At 36.6% G+C, this 21,390-nt stretch overlaps 1 protein-coding gene across 8 annotated transcripts in view; it reads left to right on the forward strand.

The window, feature by feature from the left end:
• kcnh4b (potassium voltage-gated channel, subfamily H (eag-related), member 4b) overlaps positions 1-21,390 on the forward strand; it is a 75,864-nt gene that overhangs the window by 12,542 nt on the left and 41,932 nt on the right. For all 8 annotated transcript variants that reach the window (XM_087275968.1, XM_087275962.1, XM_087275966.1 and 5 more), the window contains 4 exons: positions 1,064-1,297; positions 5,722-5,853; positions 7,238-7,365; positions 13,810-14,050. In XM_087275968.1, the coding sequence (XP_087132094.1) occupies positions 1,064-1,297; positions 5,722-5,853; positions 7,238-7,365; positions 13,810-14,050 (735 nt within the window). The remainder of the gene's footprint in view (positions 1-1,063; positions 1,298-5,721; positions 5,854-7,237; positions 7,366-13,809; positions 14,051-21,390) is intronic.

The raw sequence follows: 21,390 nt of genomic DNA on the forward strand, positions 1-21,390 counted from the left end.
TAAAAACATATAAGCATCAGCTAAATATTTCATATTATCAAATCTCAGAAAACAATGTTTTTGTATTATATTACAATGATGATACATAATAGTCTTTTAATCAAATACTGTAAGTGTCTGGTTATAATGTGATTTTACTGATTTTAAAGGAGGTTTGTAAAACCCTTTGAGTGTCCAGAAAAGTGCTACACAAATGTAAGGAATTATTATCATTATTATTATTATTATTATCATTATTATCATTATTATCATTATTATTAAAAATATGTTTTATGTTTTGAGTGCATAAAAAGATGAAGGTAATGCTAATGATGTTCCTTTTCGTGGCACTGGTCTTTAGTTCTTACAACAGTTTAAGGTATACTATTTAATTTAGAGACAGGTGATGTGTCAGTAATGTTACCTTCACCTCTGGAGACACAGCTCCTCCTCTTTCCTTACAATGCTGAGGCTTCTGAGTAACAGAGCGCCAGTGTACTCGCCGCCCAAAATAGCTGCCCTCTTGTTGCCGTAGAGACAGCTTTCCTGCGCAGTGATTATAGCAGTTGAAGCTGAGCTTTTGGTACTAACAAATGACTTACTGAAAGAACTTCAGATCACATACATTACTACATACAATGTTAACAATCTTTTATTATATACAACATTTCATTTGGAATAAAAATGTTGATCAGGGCTGTTTGTCAAAGGGAAAATCCAGTGAATATTTCACAGGTAGACAGTTTTTTCTTAAATACATTTTTAAACAAGCACATACTGTACCTTGCTGTTGCTTACTGAACAACACTGTTATTTATTTATTATTTATTATTTATTAAGTCATGGGAATAACAAATTATATTTTTGTGAATTTTGTGAATAACAAAAAAAGTTAATCTTAAGTAAATAAATTAAACTCTACATATACATAAGATATATATATATATATATATATATATATATATATATATATATATATATATATATATATATATATTGCACATAGGGGGAGATTGATGAATTCTCAATATGGAGAATAATGTAATACAACATTGATAATCTTTCTCTCTCTTCTGTCCCACAGACAGCAATTTCCTACTTGGGAATGCTCAGGGTCACCGTGGCTATCCCATTGTGTACTGTTCTGATGGATTCTGTGAGCTGACAGGGTTTGGACGAACAGAGGTGATGCAGAAGAATTGCAGCTGTCATTTTCTTTATGGCTCAGGCACTAGTGAGCAGGTTGTTCAGGGTGTGAAGAAAGCTATGGAGGGCAAGGAGGAGTATCAGGCCGAGGTCCAGTTCTACAAGAAGAATGGTAATAATATTCTTGTTATACTGTACATTGTTGTATAGCGCAGCATTTTATACAGTAGCTGCAAAGAGAAGGCTGTTTTTAACAATTTGTTTGTTGTTTTGTTTGGTTTAGGGACGCAAACAATTAATTGATGATTGATTAATTGTCTATTATCTATTTAACTGATACACCTTATCAGTGGTTGTTTGAGCATGGATGCCATTGAAGAGAATGTTTAAACTGAAAAATGAAAATAATTATATTTGACTCTCTTCTTTTTTTGTTGAACACAATAAAGTGTATTTTGAAAAAAAAAAAGTTTAAAACCTCACTATTTTAGGGTGAGTAAATAAAATTTAACTTTCATTTTTGGTTGAATTATCTCTTAAATGTGCATAGTTTTAAGATGAAAAATAACTTTTGCTGCTTGTTCAAACTACTCATTTAAGTTAAAACAACACATTTTTTTGTTTGTTGTGGGGGGGCAGCTTAATTGTTTTGGATTAAATTGACTTAAATTGTTAAAATGTTTTAGTTAAATGAATTTGTGTTGGGAAAACATGAAGGAATTGTGTAGAATCCAACATGTTTTATAGCATAAAGTATGCAGAAAAAATGAGGTGAGCGAGATGGGCATGTACAGTAATTAATGTTTCTAGTTTATTGAGTGTTCCATTCCTTTAACTATGTACAGTACAGAACCATGAAGAAAGTTGTATACCATAGTCATATTCTAGGACAAAAATGCAAAGTTTGATATGGGGAAATTAGAGAAGGATTCTTCCATAGTTCTGCTGACATGGTTGTTTAGGAAATCCAACAACACAAGGCATCAGTTGACAGAACAAGTCAAAAACATATTAGTCACTGCAATAAAGATTAAATCATATACTCAAAAGTATTTTCTTTCCTAAATTCTCCCAGTGACCTTTTTGTTTTTGTCAAGGCTCTCGTGCACTTTTCTTCTCCCAGTTCAGTCCACTTACTTTTCTCAGGAATTGGCACTGATTGTCCACTATACTTCAACTGACATGGTCATTATAAAAATGATTTGTTAGATGGTGACACATTTACAGGATGTTTTAAGTCTTTTTCAGTCTACACATTATTTAATCACTGCAACCTTGCGTAAAATAGGGGATAGACAGTAAGTTTTCATATAAGGGAGCTGTTAGGAAGTTATTCCATTATTCTGTGGGTTTTATAGTCCTTAATCCACAATTGAGCACGCCAGAGCCACCATGTGATTACAAAAACTTAATTGTTGCATCTTTGGTGTCATATAAAAAAAGAGGAAATCATGAAACAATTCAGATTGTGCTGGCGTGCCAGGTCCCCACTGATTATAATTATGAATATGATTATACCCCTCTGATTAGATGTTTGTCTTAGAGTAGATTTACAGATGCTGCAAACAACAATGTAGAAACTAAACAATAAGTAACAGTCACATGTTGTAAATGTAGTTGCTAGACAGTGACATATTGTGCAATGGAACATCTGGCTGGACCAAGGCATCTGCCACAAGCTTTCTTTGCTTATGGCCAGAAGAATATAGAGACATGCCTGGTCTGTAGTTCTAAGGTCTAAAAAATCCAGGCAGTTTAGATTGTGAATTAGGTCTGGGATTTTCATATATATTTATTCATTCGTTTTATTTTCGGCTTGGTCCCTTTATTAATCTGGGGTCACCACAGCAAAATAAACCGCCAACTTATCAAGCATATGTTTTACGCAGTGGATGCCCTTCCAGCTGCAACCCATCTCTGGGAAACGTCCATACACACTCATTCACACACATACACTACGGACAATTTAGCTTACCCAATTCACCTATACCGCATGTCTTTGGACTTATGGGGGAAACTGGAACACCCGGAGGAAACCCACACGAACACAGGGAGAACATACAAACTACACAACGAAATGAAACCTGACCCAGCCGAGACTTGAACGTGTTACATGGGCTGTCTTTGGCTCATTGAAGACCAGATGAGCTGCTGCATTCTGGATCATCATTAGGGGCTTGAGTGTGCAGGATGGGAGACCAGCTAGAAGAGCATTACAGTAGTCCAGCCTTGGAATGACTAGAGTTGGACTAATAGTTGTGCAGCATGATCTGTTAAGAAGGGTCTTATTTTTAAGATGTTAAAAATGTGCAAATCTGCATGATAGACCAGTGTCAGCAATGTGCTCTTTGAAGGACAACTGATCATCCAGGATCACTCCAAGATTCCCTACCGAACTACATGGGGTTATGATAAATGATCCCAGCTGGATTGAGAAGCCATGTTGAATGTGTGATGTTAAGACAGGAAGTTCAGTTTTTGCCAGGTTAATTAGTAGGTGATCATTATTCAACTAAGTGGAGACATCCTTCCCATTCTTGCAGCTACCATGGGTTCATCTTAATGAAATGAAAGGTAGAGCTGTGTGTCATTGACATAGCAATGATAAGAGAAACTATGCAATTGTCACAGTATTTATCCAAGAAGGTGGATGGTCTAAAGTTTCTTTCGACTTGCAATTTTTTACCATCTAAATTACCAGTAAAATTATCCAAATTTCATGAGCAAGCACTCTTGGCTCGGAAACTTTGCTTTGTGCATAATTTTTCTCCTCACAGAAAGAAAATTTGGAATATTGATTTAATTACTGTTAAAGGAAAGAGTCTATATTTACAGAAATGGTTGGAACATGAGTTTTTATATTTAAGTGATTTATTTGATTCATCTTTAAGGATCTATTCATATGAATCATTTTTATGTAAGTTACGTTTTCCTGTTAAATTTAAAGAATTTTTGAAAGTGATCCAAGCTATCCCCTCAGGACTCGTTATTTTAATGTGCAGTCATTTGACCTATTATAAGAGAGAAAATAAAGAATATAATTTCCTGATAGATGGTAAAAATATGTTTGACAAAAAATGTACTAATAAAGCCATAAGGCAAGTATTTAGTTATAAAAATACAGTTATTCCAAGAGGGATTTTTTTTTAAATCCTTTATTATGGGAGGTTGACTGGAGAAAAGCATGGCAGCTACCATAAAAATAATTGCATTTCAAATAAAGTAAAAGGAATTCATTTAAAGATTCTACATAAAATATACCCAACCAACGTCTTACTTTCCAAATTTCAGATAATGAGAAAGAATTTTGTAAAAACAGTGAGGAATCCTTATTTCACTTATTTGTTGATTGTCAGAGTGTGCCATTGTTTTGGAAAGGCTGTTTTTTCTGATTATTCTGCTCAAAATAATATGTTTATAACATTAAATGCAAAATAAATTGTTTGTTATTATATAAACAAATAATTTATTTGTTTATTTAATATAACAAATACATTTTAAATAAAAAAAAATATCAATTTTAAATAAACAAATAAATTATTTGTTATACAATTTTGTTAATTTTTATTATTTTAAATGGTAAGTTCTTTATCCACAAATGTAGACTTTCAAAATCACCTTTTTACTAATTTTTTGTCTCTCAAAGCTGTAAAAAAATACAAAAAATGCTTTGTCTATTGTAAGCTATTATGAATCTGTTTTTGGCGTCTTGTGAATGTCTTCCATTTGTTTTTGCCTGTATTGATAAATTACTTATGCACAAAAATAAAATAAATTTTTTAAACCATGCGATTAGATGATGGCTCTGATGTGGTGAAAATGGAGAATAATAGGGGACTTAGAAGAGATCCCTGAGATACTTGCAGTATAAAACCTGACAGGCTTATTCATAGAATGACACAAAGCAGAGGGCACCCTTTGAATTCTAAACAACAAATGCATTGGGGAAAAATCCTTCATTGTTTACATGAAATTTCCAGACTGAGTAATTCATAGCATCCATTTGCAATGAAACTTTGCTTTTAATCTGTTTTATTTTATTCAGCCACCAGCTACTGTAGATATTGTGCCAATGAGCCCCTCAATGCCTTATAATCATATACTGTACATCTCAAAGCACATTTGAATAGTTAAATATTAGCATAAGAATTTTATTAGAAAGAAGGCTAAATTTATTTAGCGCATAATAAAATGACTGCTGGTGGGTGTATTTGTGTCTTGTGTATGTGTACAGTGAGTATATATATATATATATATATATTGTTTATTTTTTATTTTTTGTTTTTATTTTCCTTTCTAGTTTTGTTTTCTCTTTTGTAAGTGGTTGACTATCACATACAAATGTATGAAACCATTTATACTGTAAGTGTGTGTCTTTTGAAATTTAGTTTTTTGTTATAAAGAATAAAAAGCAATAAAAAAGAAAAAGAATCAAGAATCAAGAAGGCATCAACAAAATAACATATGAGGTAGATTACCACAATTTGAGTAGCTGTCCTTAATTTTCTATTTTATAAAGATATTTTTATGATGTATTTACTGTTTTATATCATTGTGTGCATCTGACAGTCTTTTTGTTTTTGTTTTTTTTAACAGGAAGTTTGTTCTGGTGTCTGTTGGACATTGTACCCATTAAGAATGAGAAGGGGGAGATGGTGCTTTTTCTCTTTTCTTTCAAAGACATCACAGAAACGCACGAGAAGAGCCATCACAGCAGCAAAACCGATGGTACGGTCATCATTTCCACCACTGCTCTATGTAGTCTTGTTAAATTTTTAAAGGCGTTGTATGTTCGTATTTGACTCCTCTAAATCATAAAAATACCATAATATGTTTGCAGATATTTAAGAAACATGCTAAGTGAACATTTTTGTTTATTCGAAAAACAATGTTGAAGTCAGATATACTGCTTTGAAAATGTGCTTTTGGTGCTGGAAAGCTGTCTTGGTTTTTGTTCTTTTAACCTGCCCAATGCCAGTTTAGCCAATTATATTTCTGCACCTCGGGTTGCCTTGCTGGAAAACAGTGCATTTTATTCGTTCATTAATAAAGGCTCTTAAAGCATGTGTCCGCGACTAAAAATGCAACCTTCAGTGGACAGTAGCAGGCCCTGAAATGAGAAGCAGATTAAGAGTTCCACATTAGTTTATTAATTAGCAAATAATATGAATAATATTAACATTTAACATTAGTTGAGCAGGCTACATTGTAACCCTGTGGCCTAACAACACAAAAAAAAATTTTTAAGGTATAAGAAGTTTGGCTATTTGCACTAGACAAAACACAGCAGAAATTTAAATACAGCCATTCAAAAGTACAGTATATGCACTCACTGATGAAATGGTAAGGTTTATAATCTATTTAATACATATTAAACCTTTAATATTATTGTTAAACAGTACATGCTGAATGATTGATATTTGTTTTAGAACTTGTAATTTGCTTTGCAGTCATCGTGCAAGGCTCTTCAATTTCAAACGGTTTATTTTATTTTCAAGATCTGAGGTAAACTATCTGCTTTAGTATGGCAATAAATGTGATGTTAAATGCCCTTAAACCTCAGATTATTAGCATTTAACACTGCATAAAGCAAATAAGGTGTACCTGAGGAGATCATTGTTTATTCTGTTGTTCACCAGGGAGAAATAGAAGCCGTGCCAAAAATGGAAATTTCAGATGTTGGTTAGAACAAAAATTTCTTTTAGAATGAAAAAATATTTCTTTTATCGTTTGTCATTGCTCTTAGTTAGAATACGGTTCAAACTAGCCTTTAAGATGATATTCAGGTACACTTACGTCAATCTGGCAACCTGCGCTTGCTTGTATTTTGATCCAGGAGTGTAATTCCAAGTTCAACCACTGGGTGTCAAACTTACATAATGCACCTTAATGTTTGGCACAATAAATATCCTACACAATGCCCTGATTTTTTTAAATAATACACTAAAATGCTAAATTGAATCTGAAAGGGTGCATTTACAGTTTAATTTCAGACCTCAAATCAAGCCCTTAGGAAAAAACTTGCTTTTTTGAGTGATGGTGAGTCCTCGGAGAAAAAATTAAAACATCACAAACACTGCAAATTTTTTTTTCTTTTTTCTTTTTTTGACAGATAAGGCAAACAGCAGGACTACTGAAAAGTCTCATATCAGTAAAGCTAGAAGGAGGGGTCATGCCATGATTTACCAGCTAACCAGCCAGTTTACACGTGACAGCAAAAATGACGTCAAATTAAGCCGGGTGAGTAGTGGAAACATTTATGAACTACTTACTAAAAGGAAACAATGTTTTAAATCTGAATTTCATGAATGACACATGTTTTGTAAACAGATTAAGACTACAAATGCATTCAATAATAAATGTTCAACTAAACATTTGACATTTTTCACATTTAAAAGTACTGATCTGTTAATAATATTAATATTAATAATAGTAACATTTCTTTCTTCATAACAAAAACAAAAAATATTTTATTTTATTTTATTTTATTTTATTTTATTTTATTTTATTTTATTTTATTTTATTTTATTTTATTTTATTTTATTGAAATAATCTCTCTACAAAGCCAGGTACTGTTTATTTTCTACAATGACACTTGGGGTTGTAGTAACTGTAAATGCTAAAAGCATATGTGTTGCAACAAATTTTCCAATGACCTTTTGACTCAGGAAATGATCAAACTGTGTGAAAAGTGCAGGCTAGAAGTGGAAAGGATGTCTAATCCTCCAATTCACATGGCCATGCTGGAACAAGAGGCCAGATTGGCAGGTCACACTTCCGAGCGCTCCTGTGAGCAGATGGTCCTGTTTTCAGTTTGACTTTCTCGACTGAGCCACCTGCTTTCATTCCATCACACTCCAGCTGACTGCAAGAAAAATAAGCAAAGGGTGTTATGAGCAAGAAATACATTTTTGAACTAAAAGAGTGAAAATTTTGGCCTGAATATAAAATGATAATGACTTTTCTTAAGTGTTTTCTTAAGTTTTCTTAAGTGTTTCTTACACTGCTGTATGAGAACTTTAAAAGAACACTCCACTTTAAAAAGCTCATATTTCAACTCACCTAGAGTTAAACAGTTAAGTTTTACCAGTTTTGAATTGACTTAGCTGATTCCCAAGACAGGCAGGAGCGTCTTTAGCTTAGCTTAGCTTAGCTTAGCTTAGCATAGATAATTGATAATCCATTTACATTAGCATTTCACTCAAAAATTACCAAAGAGTTTTGACAATTTTCCTATTTTAAGATTGACTGCGACCCTGCGTTCGCGTGGGTTTTCTCCGGGTGCTCCGATTTCCCCCAGATTCGAAAGACATGCAGAACAGGTGAACTGGGTAGGCTAAATTGTCCATAGTATTTGTATGTGTGCAAATGAGTGTGTATGGGTTTCCCAGTGATGAGTTGCGGCTGGAAAGGCATCTGCTGCGTAAAACATATGCTGGATAAGTTGGTGGTTAATTCTGCTGTGGCGACATCAGATTAATAAAGGGATGCAGAAAATGAAATGAATGAATGAAATGAATGAGAATATAGTTCCTAGCCATTTCAACATATAAAGCAATGCAACTAACTACAGAAAGGTCAAGTTTTTTTTTTTGTTTTTTTTTTTTGAGCAAGATGCTAATGGTCTAATCCGATTCAGGGATTTAGCTAAGCTAAGCTAAGCTAAAAGTGCTCTGCCAGATATGGTGTTTTGTCTAAATGGATTCAAAAAGGGCAAAACTCTGGGCTTTTTTTATGGCAATTTGCTTTTTTTGTATAATATTATTATTAGTAGTAGTAGTATTTATTATATGCATATTTATATTTGTTTGAATAAAAAAAAAGCTTAGATTTGTCCATGTGTCAGGTTTTGGACCATGTGAGGCATACAGTAGCATGTGTATTTGGATATAACTCAGCTTTTTGACCACAATTCATTATTATTGCTCATTTATTCATTTGCTGGAAATTAGAACTGAATTTAGAAATAGTATTGAAACAAATCTTTGTGCTTAGCAAGCTAAATTAATTATGTAGGCTGATGGATGTCTTTAGCGGAGCTCATATAACATATTTCCTTATCCACGCAAGAGAGAAAGTGTAAGTTTAAGGCCGACTGGATGAGGGTCATTCTTTATCCTCGCGCTGCAGATGGTCTGTTTAACTATTTTCATGTTAGTAAAGTGTCCAGTTTTTTAGACTCTGGCTGGTTTGTTCTGAAAACACAACTAATTAAGAGAATAAACTCAACCCTGTAAGACCATGCTCCATGGCGCAGAGCGCATTTTTCCATCCTTAAAATAGCAAAAGTGGATTGGGACATGCCCTTATTGCTTTTGCGCCCTGTGTTTTAGGGCTCTATTTTGACAATACATGCGCAAAGTTCAAAACGCAGTGGGCAAATGCATTAAAGGTGTGTCAGAATCCACTTTTGCTATTTTAAGGACGTAAAAATCTGCTATGCGTCGTGGCGCATGGTCTAACAGGGATGAGCTTATTCTCATAATGAGTTATAGGTGTGTTTTGAGAATAAACTAATCAGAGTCTCATCTCCCATTCCCTTTAAGAGTCAGTTGTGTCGCGCCATAGCGCATTTGCTATTTACATGACGTACTATGTGAGTGGAAAAACTGAACGCTTCACTAGTAAGAAAACAGTAAAACGAAGCCTCTACAACGCGAGAATGAGAGATGAGCCTCCTCATTCTTTACTTTCATTTTCATTCTCGTGGATAGGGAAGCGTGTTGTACGCACAGACATCCATTGGCCTATGAATAATTAAGTTTGTTTAAGAGCAAAGATTTGTTTCAAAACTATTTCTAAATTCATTTCCAATTTCCAGCAAACGAATAAATTAACGAAGTGTGATCCAAAAACGGAGTTATATCCAAATACACATGCTGTGCCCCATATCGTCTAAAACCTGACAGGTGGGCAAATTTAAGCTTGTGTTTAATAAAACAAAATGTTAATATGCATAAAATAAATACTACTGATAGTAATAACATTATACAAAAGCAAATTGTTATGAATAAACTGAAAAAGAACCCTGAGATGAAGAAGTCATGAAAGATTGTTTTTTATATTCATGTAGGCTAGAAAATGTTTTTTTTTTGTTGTTGTATTTTAATCCTTTAATTCTTTTTCACATGTAAAGATATCTGCGTATATTGCTGTACATCCTGTATGTATTGAGCAGTGTGAAAGTGATGCGCACAACTAATGCGCTCTGAGCTGGACTTTAGACCAGCTTTGATCTGGTCTATTAAACAGTCAATTATAGGTCCTCAAAATAGCAACGCGCCAGCAATGCCCCTACACGTGCCTCCTGTTTTTTTTTCAAAACGCCTATGGGCACACATATGAGCGCAAATGCATTTACTATTTAAACATTGTGGTGCAAAACGGCAAAAAGACTCTTGCGCCAAGCTGAAACTAGCAAACAACAATTGCGTTGCGCCTTGCACCGGGTGTACTTTGCGCCTAGATCGTCAAAATAGAGCCCTTTAATGTAAAAACTTTGTTTTACCAGATTTTGTATTACCAGCTTTTTGTATCATAATTTACAACATCAATCCTGACAATGTATCAATTTATTTATTAAAAATGTTAATAAATGTCCATATTTAAAAAATTTCCATCATCAAAAGTTTTTGGAGAAAAGGTCAAGGGCCCATAATACAAATCAACTGCCTAAACAAGTGGTTAAAATAGTAAAAGTAGTGGAGTCACAAAATACTACAAACTGTCTATAAACATATATTTTTTTAGTGACTTGTTTCTACATAAAAGTGAAGTGTTGCTTCAACATTGGAAAAAATGTAAACTGTTTGCCACTGTAACAGAATAATATCAGTTGTAATTGAAAAGGCAGACATAACTTATGTCCAGAATAGTATAGGATATATTTTAGTTCATCTAATGTAATCTATTTTGTTTTTTATTTTAAATAATAAATAGTTATTTATTTTCGACTACAATCTTTTGCATGGTTGAAAATGTATTGTATTGAACAATAATGTGTATATATATATATATATATATATATATATATATATATATATATATATATATATATATATATATATATATTAGGGATGTAACGGTATCAGAATTTCACGGTTCGGTAATACCTCGGTATGAATGTCACGGTACGGTATTTATTGAATCATTTACAGGAAAAAACAAAACTTATGAAAATACTCCAAAAAAGTGCCAAAAGTGTCAATGAGATACAAATTAGTCATCTATCTGTAAGCTTTGAAACAGGAACTTTAATTTTAATAACAAAAAAACATTAAACCATGTAAAAAAATAAAGTTTCAATTTAGTATTGTTGAAAACTCATCACATTCAACATTTAATCACTCACTTAGATAGAGATGTGTTTAAAGGAAAATTATCATATAAATATAATCTGGTAAAAGCTGGTATCTCTGGGTATTTACAATGTCCCCTGCAACAGAAAAAACCCCTCTCATTTGGGACTGAGGTTTCTGGGACAAGAGAGATATGACTTGGCCCAGGTTGACAGCAGTGGGTAACGTTGTGCATTGTCTTTCCCCCACTTGAGAGGACAAACCATGAGTGAGATAGAGGTCTCATGTCTGCATCAATCTGAACAGTGTGCTGACAACACCGCTATTCAGTACGCGCGCGACAACACAGCTGATAAGAACTCACGCGACAACACCGCTATTCAGTACGAGCGCGACAACACAGCTGATAAGAACTCGCGCGACAACACCGCTATTCAGTACGCGCGCGACAACACAGCTGATAAGAACTCGCGCGACAACACCGCTATTCAGTACGCGCGCGGCGACAACACCCGCTTTAGAGTTTTCCAGCTGTTTTTCATCCCCGCTTCTAGCAGCACACTCCATTTCAGCATTACTGGATCTGTAGCGACAACAGACCGCAAGGGATGATGGTCAAGCATAGGCTGATGGGAATTGTAGTTTTCGCTACCTCCCGTTCGCTTCATTCGCCTGAGCAAATTTTCTCAGAAGACCTATAGTTTTACCGAGTCATGCGACTACGGTAATATCGAAAAAAATTAATATTGCGGTATGACGGTATTTACAATACCGTTACATCCCTATATATATATATATATATATATATATATATATATATATATATATATATATATATATATATACATATATTGTTTGTTTTTTTAAGGTTGAAATGTAGGTTGTGACATGTGAAATGAGTAGGTTGAAATATTTGACCTTTTATTTAACATTTACTTTTTTTCCTGGTTTGGAACTGTTAAAAGTTTATTTTCCTTGAGTTTCCAGGAGGATTTATTATTGAAAGACTATTTTTATTTTTTATCTCCTTTGTCCTTATATAAAGGCATGAGGTGCTAGTGTGTGTTTGGCTTGTTCTTTAATCTTAATGAAGAGTGCAGCAGATGACAGCTAGGCGGATTAGAAACCACTCGATTTGCTGCCTCAAACTAATCCTGACCAAAGACTATAAGCTTGATCTTTGCCCTGACCTTTGTGATGTAAAAGTTAAATTAAAGAAACACTAAGATTTGTCATCTGCCATGTGATTTCCTTTCAGAAAAAGATTTAGCATAGTTGTCTTTCATTCAAAAAATAATGACAGATTAATTGTAAGTTCATTTCTATTTTCAATCCTTTTTATTTAGTCTGGAATCTTTCAGAATTGATTCAGAATTTAAACATTGAGTTTGAGTCAAATAAGATGTAATAATAAAATAAATAAATTACAATGTTCTTTGCATTAGAAATTGATATTGGGTTCTGACATCAATTTTCATTTCAGACAAAATGCAATGTCCCCACAACATTGGGATAAATTGTCAATCTAATGTCATGTTGACGCCTGCAGGGAACATATTAAAAGATTTCTTTAAGAATGTGTAGTCTCACAGCATCTTCAAAATACTAAATCATTTTATTTGCCTTATCCTTTCATATGCTTGATACATAGGTCAGAAATAAATGTTTCATTTTAAAAAAAAATATGTCATAATGAATGACTATGCAATTTTATTTCACTCCCTTTATTTATTTATTTTTTAATCACCTTTTATGAGCTTTCTGTGTATATTAAATCACATTTGTGAAATTTTATATGATTCAAACACTATCTTGCGAACACTGACATACTTCTTTCGGTAGTCAACATTTATTCTTTCATTTTCTTTTCGGCTTAGTCCCTTTATTAATCTGGGGTCGCCACAGTGGAATAAACCACCAACTTATCCAACATATGTTTTATGCAGCGGATGCTCTTCAAGCTGCAACCCATCTCTGGGAAACATCCATACACACTCATACCCCATGGACAGTCTAGCCTACCCAATTTACCTGTACCACATGTCTTTAAAACTGTGAGGGAAACTGGAAGCACCTGGAGGAAACACACACGAACGTGGGGAGAACGTGCAAACTCCACACAGAAACGCCAACTGACCCAGCCGAGGCATGAACCAGCGACTTTCTTGCTGTGAGACAACAGCACTACCTACTGCGCCACCGCGTTGCCCCATTGGTCAACATATGCTTAATAAAATTTAGTTTTTAATTCTTAATTCTTCATCAAAACTCCTAAATTGCTCTTCGTTTAATTTTATTATGCCTTGAAGAAGTTGAGATACTGCAAACAAATGAATCAATGACTTTGTTTACTCTTGTTCCTTAAACAACAAATCTTTCTCCTCAGGACATGTTTGAAAAACCGTCTCTGCCTGAGTATAAAGTGGCAGCAGTTCAGAAGTCTCGATTCATCCTGCTGCACTACAGTGTGTCCAAGGCATTGTGGGACTGGATGATTCTATTGGCCACTTTCTATGTTGCTGTGACAGTGCCATACAACGTGTGTTTCACAGCGTACAGTGATGTGGAGACTGCAGGCAGGAGCACGATAGTTAGCGACATTGCCGTGGAAATGCTTTTTATTCTGGGTGAGTTTACTAAGACAACAAACATCTGAATTGAAGAACAATCAAGAGAACTTGTAGCATGAACAGTTCAAAATTCAGTCTGTTCTGCTTTTATGTTGGGCTATATTCTTCATTTTTATATTGATTAGTGGCTTTTGTATGCAGCAACTACTTGACTTGAATTACACTGTAAAAAGCCATTAGTTACTTCATTTAGAATTAGTTAACACAATGTCTTAAAAGCATCTACAGTAGGACAAACAAATACTATGGAAGTTAGATGTTTTCAGCTTTCTTTATAAATAGCTTACTTTGTGTTGAACAGAGGAAAGAAACTTTAAAGAGCCCATATTATGGGTTTTTGAAAATGTCCTTCCATATAGTGTGTAAAACAGTTCTAAGTGAAGTGAAATATCTAGCTAAGGCTTAAATCTGTAAGTGTACAGTGTTTAAAACGGTTGATTCATCTATAAAAGAGTCGACTCATAGTGCAACGAGATGTCTTGATAACGAGTCATTAGGTGTTTCGCCATGACGTAATAACGAAAAACCAAGTAGTTCTGCGCGCAAACCCGGGAGATTTTAAATCTGTGGCCCGCCCACTAACACAGAAAAAGCCTCACACACACACACACACACAGTTGCAAAGTGCAGATGGATATTATTGAGTCTCTACCCAAAGATGAAACCTCAGCATTATAGCCCAGCCTTGAGCAGTTTGAGTGCTTCTGGAAACAACATGCTACAAAAAAGACTTCATCGGCCGTTTGTTAAAAGAAGGATCAGTAAAATGCAGGCACGTGCACACATAGGGCTCACCCCCCCACCCCCCATCCCCCAAAAGGTTGGGGCGCGACAAATTTTTTGGGAGGTAATTAACATAATAAATGTGTTTATGAATATGAATTGATCTTTTGAAAGCAGTTGCTTTGAGTTAGAATGCTAAATGTTCTCCTATTATTCAAATTTTACATTAAAGGATTCTTACAACATATTTACCCACCGCTAACTATAGTTGCCACATATTTAAATACAATTTTCATGAAAAAAATAAATTAATTAAAAACCTGGAGAAATAAATGCAAAACATGTTAATAGTGTTGCAAATGAACAAGGCTACATGCACGAAACCATTTTTAAAAATTTGGCCACAAATGGGTTAAGTAAAGTCAACTAAAATTGCTTTTTACAGTGTACTATTTTTATGGTTTCTGTTTATGGTTTGGTATTGTTTATAGTGTATGAATTTCTTGTGGATTTATTATTAAAAGGCTATTTTTGTTTATCCTTATTTAAAAGCGTGAGGCATTCATGTGTCTTTTAATCTTAAAGAAGATAAGGACTAAAGAAGATTAGGAAGCACTAAACTTTTTTGAAAGCCATTGATGCTTTATTTATTTGATTAAAATGTACACTATAAAAATGCTGAGTTCCACACAATCGATTTGTGTTACAACAGAATGAAGGAATTAAGTTAACTTGTTTGTTTTTACAAATGTAAGTGGATTAACATAAAACAATTCACTTGTCTCAACAAAATTTCAAGAAGGATGTTGTTTCAGCTCATTTTAAATAAATAGTTTAAACAAGCAACACATTTTGTGTACAGTGCAATTGTTAAATGTTATTATAATTTAGAAATTGCAGTTGTAGTGTTAAAATATATTTTTAAAATGTAATTTATTCCTGTAATGGAACAGCTGATTTCTTTTGGTAGCAATTGTTTCTGTCTTCAGTGTTAAATGATGCTTCAGCAATCGTTGTAATAAGAGCTCAGTTGTTATCAATGATTATCAATTGATAAATTTTTATTCAATTGAAAAGCATTTAAGAGATTTTTTTAAGTTATACACTACCTGACCACAGTCTTGTCATCAATCCCTGTTGTAAGAGCAACAAATAATATTTTTTTCTAGCTGATCATTTGGAAATGTAGCAGAAGGCAGATTATTATTATTATTTTTTTATTATTTATTTATTTATTTTATTTTATTGATGTATCATCTGTTGAACTGAAATATTGCTGAAGACCTATTATAACCTGCATGGACTCAAGATTCTCAAAGAAAACTGTCAAGTTTGGTGAAGGAAAATTCATGATTAGGGGTTACATTTAGTATGGGGGCGTGTGAGAGATCTGCTGATCGGATGGCAACATCAACAGCCTGAAGTATCAAGACCCTTCTTAAACTTAAGCCTCCACATCAATGTTCCTGAAAGCAAAGAAGGTCAAGATGCTCCAGGATTGATCAGCCCAGTCACCAGAAATTAACATTATTGAGCATGCCTGGGGTAAGATGGAGGAGATGAATCCAAAAAATCTTGATGTACTCTTAAAGTCCTGCAAGAACGATTTCTTTCCCATTCCAGATGACTTTATTAATAAATGATTTGTGTCATTGCAGAGATGTATGGATGCAGCCGTCCAAGCTCATGGTAGTCATAAACAATATTAGGGTAATTCTTCAACTACGGGCACTTTTATGTCCTTTAATCATATATGCAAAAAAGATATATAATTTTGTTCAAATTCCGCTTTCTTTGTCAAACTAACAATAAAACCTACTTTAAAAAAATGTACTAGCTTTCTATTAAATTTTTTTCATATATTCAACCTCCTTTTAGGTTTCAAAATCACTGTTTTGACCTTGTCACACCCAGAGTTTTAAATTTCAACTATAAAAATAACATTTTAAAATATTATTTATCTGGTAACTATTCATGTATCTTAATTAAGCACTAGTGAAATGATTTAAATATTTTATAGTTACTAATGTGAGACTATCATTGTGACATACACCTTTTTGGTGCTTCCTTTGGTTACTCTACTATGTAACCATAGCTTTCTGCCACGAGTAGAGGTCAGGTGGTTCAGGTGGTTCCCATTCTTACTTGAGCGTTTTGACCCTTACCACAACACTCTCCAGCTGGTGGGTCGGCAGTGGTGGCCAAGCCACAGCCCATCTACTCATGGCTTCTAGCTTTCCTCCTCTCTCTTACTCTATAGCATGAAGCATAAAGCTCATTCTGCTTCTTCTCCTATCCTGCAAGCAGCATGTTTCTTGCTTTTCTCTTCCATGCCTAAAGCTGACATCAGTCACCATACTGACTTTGCAGGTAAGCCTCTACACCCTATACCTCCACATGAAACAGCCATGCCCCCCAACCTTTGTTTTTACACTCCTGGATTAGTGGTGTGTACTTTAAGGCCTTCCTCTCATGAACTTCTTCACAACCCTCCCCCCATGTCAGAGTCCGCTCTATTAATATGATTTTACGGTGTTTGTCTGAACAGAAGACAATATTTGGACGAAGAGCTGTGTAAACCACTTCTGGGAACTGCAGTTTTCTTCCAACATCAACTCTCAATTCTCAAGCGCCTGTGGCTTGCAGCAAGCTTCACTTAGCTACTGCCCTAGCTGCGACATTCCTTGCCCCCCTCCTTGATAAAGCTGATGGTTTCTTTTATCTCTTCTGTCATGCAGCAAAGATCAAGAGCACCTTGTCATGACGCCACCTATAACGACCCTGGGTTAAAGATGTTTTACACCCTGACAATATGTGTCATTATCAATATGTATATTATCAATATAAATTTTTATCGTAAATATAGCTGTGGCACAGTATCAGTGTTATTTCCAACACATCGCTGTAATGAAGCTTTAAAACGTTTGTGTGAAAGATTTTTTGGTGGTTTCTATGAAAACGAATTGTGTCATCTGAGAACATGTTCAAAATGGAGGGAATTAAAATTTTTATCAACAACACTTAAAAAAAAATCAAGGTAAATATTGCTTGATCAGGAAACACATTTCCCCTTCGGATGGGGAACTCCAATGCTCCAATTTCGCTTTTAGAGCCTTTCACAAGCTTCTGAGAGAGTCTTTGAGGGTATTTCCAACCTGTGTCTACAGAGAGAGATCGAAAAGCATCTGGGTCCGGTCCTCCAAGAGCAGTTTGTATATAGCAAAAAAGGGAACACGGTTGTGCAGCGCATCTTTTTCAAGACGTCACTCTGACCATGCGTTTTTGGATGTGGTGGTTTCCTGTCCCCGGATGATGGGCACTAGCACAGTGTTTTATGTCTGGGGGTCCAGCATGTTAATGCGGTGCTCGCGAGCAGTCACTATGATGTCATGTCTGTTGCGCAGTTAAGATCGTGGCTTTCTCTTGCAAAAGAGCGACCCACCCAAGTTGTCCCCCGCACTGCGGTTGTCACACAGGCAGATCTGAGGGTTACAGTGGGAGTAAATCGGGTACTGTAATCGTAAACCTTTCTCGGGTTGGAGCTGGACTCGATCGCCATGAGGGTGTGCTTCTTATGAGAGCGTGCCGAGCTAGTGCTGAACTGTCTGAGAGAGTTCGACAGAAAAAAGGTGGTCCCCCTGAAATCATTTCAGAGGCTCCTGAGGCATATGGCATCTGCAGCTGCGGTCATGCTGCTCGGATTGCTCTATATGAGATCACTTGGCTTCACGATCGGGTCCACAGACGTGCATGGCATGTGGGCACACATTGAGTGACTGTCACTGCGCTGTGTCGCAGCCCCCTCAGCCCCTGGAGGGACCCCTCCTTTCTACAGGCCAGAGTGCCCCTAGGTCAGGCATCCAGGCATGTTGTCGTTTCGACAGATGCTTCCAGTACAGGTTGGGGGGCCATGTGTTGCGGGCATGCTGCTGCGTACCTGCGGAAGGGAACCCAGCTGCATTGGCATATCAACTGCCTAGAGCTGTTGCAGTGTTTCTTGCTCTGCACCGCTTTTTTATGAGAGGGATGCGCTGCCGCCGCATGTCATTGCTCGCTTGCCGTCTGCTCCTCTGGAGTCATATGCGGCAGAAGATGCTGCGAGCTGTTCACATTCCAGGCGAGCTCAACCATGCGGCTAACGGGCTCTCACGGCAGCTCCTAACCCCAGGAGAATGGCGACTTCACCCCGAGTCTGTTCAGCTGATATGGGCGCACTTCGGGAAGCCCAGGTCAACCTGTTTGCTTCTGCTGAGAATGCCCTTTGCCAGTGGTTCTTTTACCTGACGGAGGGCTCCCTCTGCATGGATGCACTGGCCCACAGCCGGCCTCGGGGCATGCGCAAATGTGCGGTTCCCCCAGTGAGCCTATTCGCACAGTTACAGTGCAAGGTCAGGGAGGACGAGGAGCAGGTCTTGCTAGTTGCTCCTCTCTGGCCCAACCGGACCTGGATATTAGAACTCTCCCTCCTCGCGAGTCCTTTTAAGAGAGGACCTACTCTCTCAGGGACAAGGAACCATCTGGCATCCTTGCCCAGATCTGTGCAACCTCCTCGTGTGGTTCAGAGATGCGAGGAAGACTTAGGTAGCCTACCTGTGGCGGTGGTTAATACCATTACTCAGGCTAGAGCACCCTCTACGAGCCACTAAGTGGTGCGGTTCTCACAGAGAAGACCCCTGATCTTGCCAGATCCGTGTTGTGCTTTCTTTCCTTCAGGACAGGTTGGAGCGAAGGCTGTCGCCCTACACACTGAAGGTTTACGTGGCTGCTATTTCTGCTCATCATAACACGGTGGATGGCAGCACTGTGGGGAGGCATAACCTCATTATCCGGTTCCTCAGAGGTGCGAGGCGTGTGGTTTGACCCCGCCCCCCACTCATGCCCTCTTGGGATCTTGCGGTAGTGTTAAAGAGCCTATTTGAGGATCCCTTCAAACCACTCGATTCAGTATCCTTTACTGATTTCTGTCCTTGAAGACAGCTCTGCTGGTCGCGTTGGCATCGATTAAGAGGGTCGGGGACCTGGAGGCATTTTTGGTCAGTGACTCGTGCCTTGAACCTAGCTATGTGCCCAAGGTTCCTACCACATCGTTTAAGGATCAGGTCGTGAGCCTGTAAGCGCTACATGCGGAGGAGGCAGACCCAGCCCTTTCATTCTTGTGTCCTGTTCGCGCTTTGCGAATTTATGTGGACCACACTCAGAGCTTTGGATACTTTGACCTGCTCTTTGTCTGTTATGGTGGTCGGCAGAAGGGAAGTGCTATATCTAAACAGAGGTTGGCCCACTGGATAGTGGATGCCATCTCCCTCGCTTATCAGAGCCAAGGCAAGCCGTGTCCCCTGGGGTGAGAGCGCACTCCACAAGGAGCGTCGCATCCTCTTGGGCATTAGCATGCTGCGCCTCTCTGACAGACATTTGCAGAGCTGCAGGCTGGGCAACACCTAATACATTTGCAACTTTTTACAATCTAGTTTCCTGAAGGGTATTAGGTAACGATTCGGTTAGGGCAGGGGTCGGCAACCCGCGGCTCTAGAGCCGCATGCGGCTCTTTAGCACTGCCCCAGTGGCTCCCTGGAGCTTTTTCAAAAAATGTTTGAAAACGGAAAAAGATGGGGGAGGTAAATATATTTTTATTTTAATATGGTTTCTATAGGAGGACAAACAATCTTAACGTTTTCCAATGCTGTAAAAGTGTGTAGAATGTTTATTTTCAACATTTCTGTCAACGAAGATTTGCGTCATAGCCTGCGACACACGGAATAGGCAGGTGGCTGTTGTAAACTATCCGGCGGCTGTGTGATGCGCCATGGAGCGTAAGCTGTCTTTGCCAAAGATGTACAGCGGGGCACGCTCTCTCATTTTCCCTCCCTGAGAAAATTCAAAGAAGCCCATCCCGATCACTCACTCAACAGTGATTATTTACAAGGTGCGATCGTTGATATGCAAACTGCATTTGGGAGCAGATTTTGCGAGTGGCGAAAGGAAAAAACGAGACTGTCTTTCCTTGTCACACACCCCTGGAGATTGACCCTTCCTTGTTGAGCACATTCCCAGTAAGGGGCACGTTATGCACGTTCATTTTGATGTTGTTTTTTGGAATCCTCAAAATAAAAAACATCAAAAATCTGATTTCTTTACTGCATTTCTTTAATTTCATCAAAGCAAAACATGATGCATTAATATTGTAATGAAGTTAAACTTGAACATTAAACATAATTCATTGATATTGTAATGAAGTTAAACTTTAACATTAAACATAATTCATTAATATTGTAATGAAGTTAAACTCGAACATTAAACATAATGCATTAATATTGCAATTAAGGTAAACTTGAGACGGCATCGTACAACAGAGTAGTCACGTGGTGCGTCATTCTCTACAGGATGCACTGCAGGGGAAAAAAAAACATTTAATCATGAAGGCTCAGTATGTATTTGTAGCCAACTAAATCATTTTATAGTAGGCTATTATAGCTAATATAAATACATACAGCATGTGTTGCCTTCATTATAAGGCTTATATAAGGCTTTTATTTTTTTGCGGCTCCAGACATATTTGTTTTTGTTTTTTTTTGGTCCAGTATGGCTCTTTCAACATTTTGGGTTGCCGACCCCTG

This window comes from Danio rerio, chromosome 12, assembly GCF_052040795.2.
Source record: "Danio rerio strain M-AB ecotype USA chromosome 12, GRCz13ab, whole genome shotgun sequence".
Classification (NCBI taxonomy): Eukaryota; Metazoa; Chordata; class Actinopteri; order Cypriniformes; family Danionidae; genus Danio; species Danio rerio.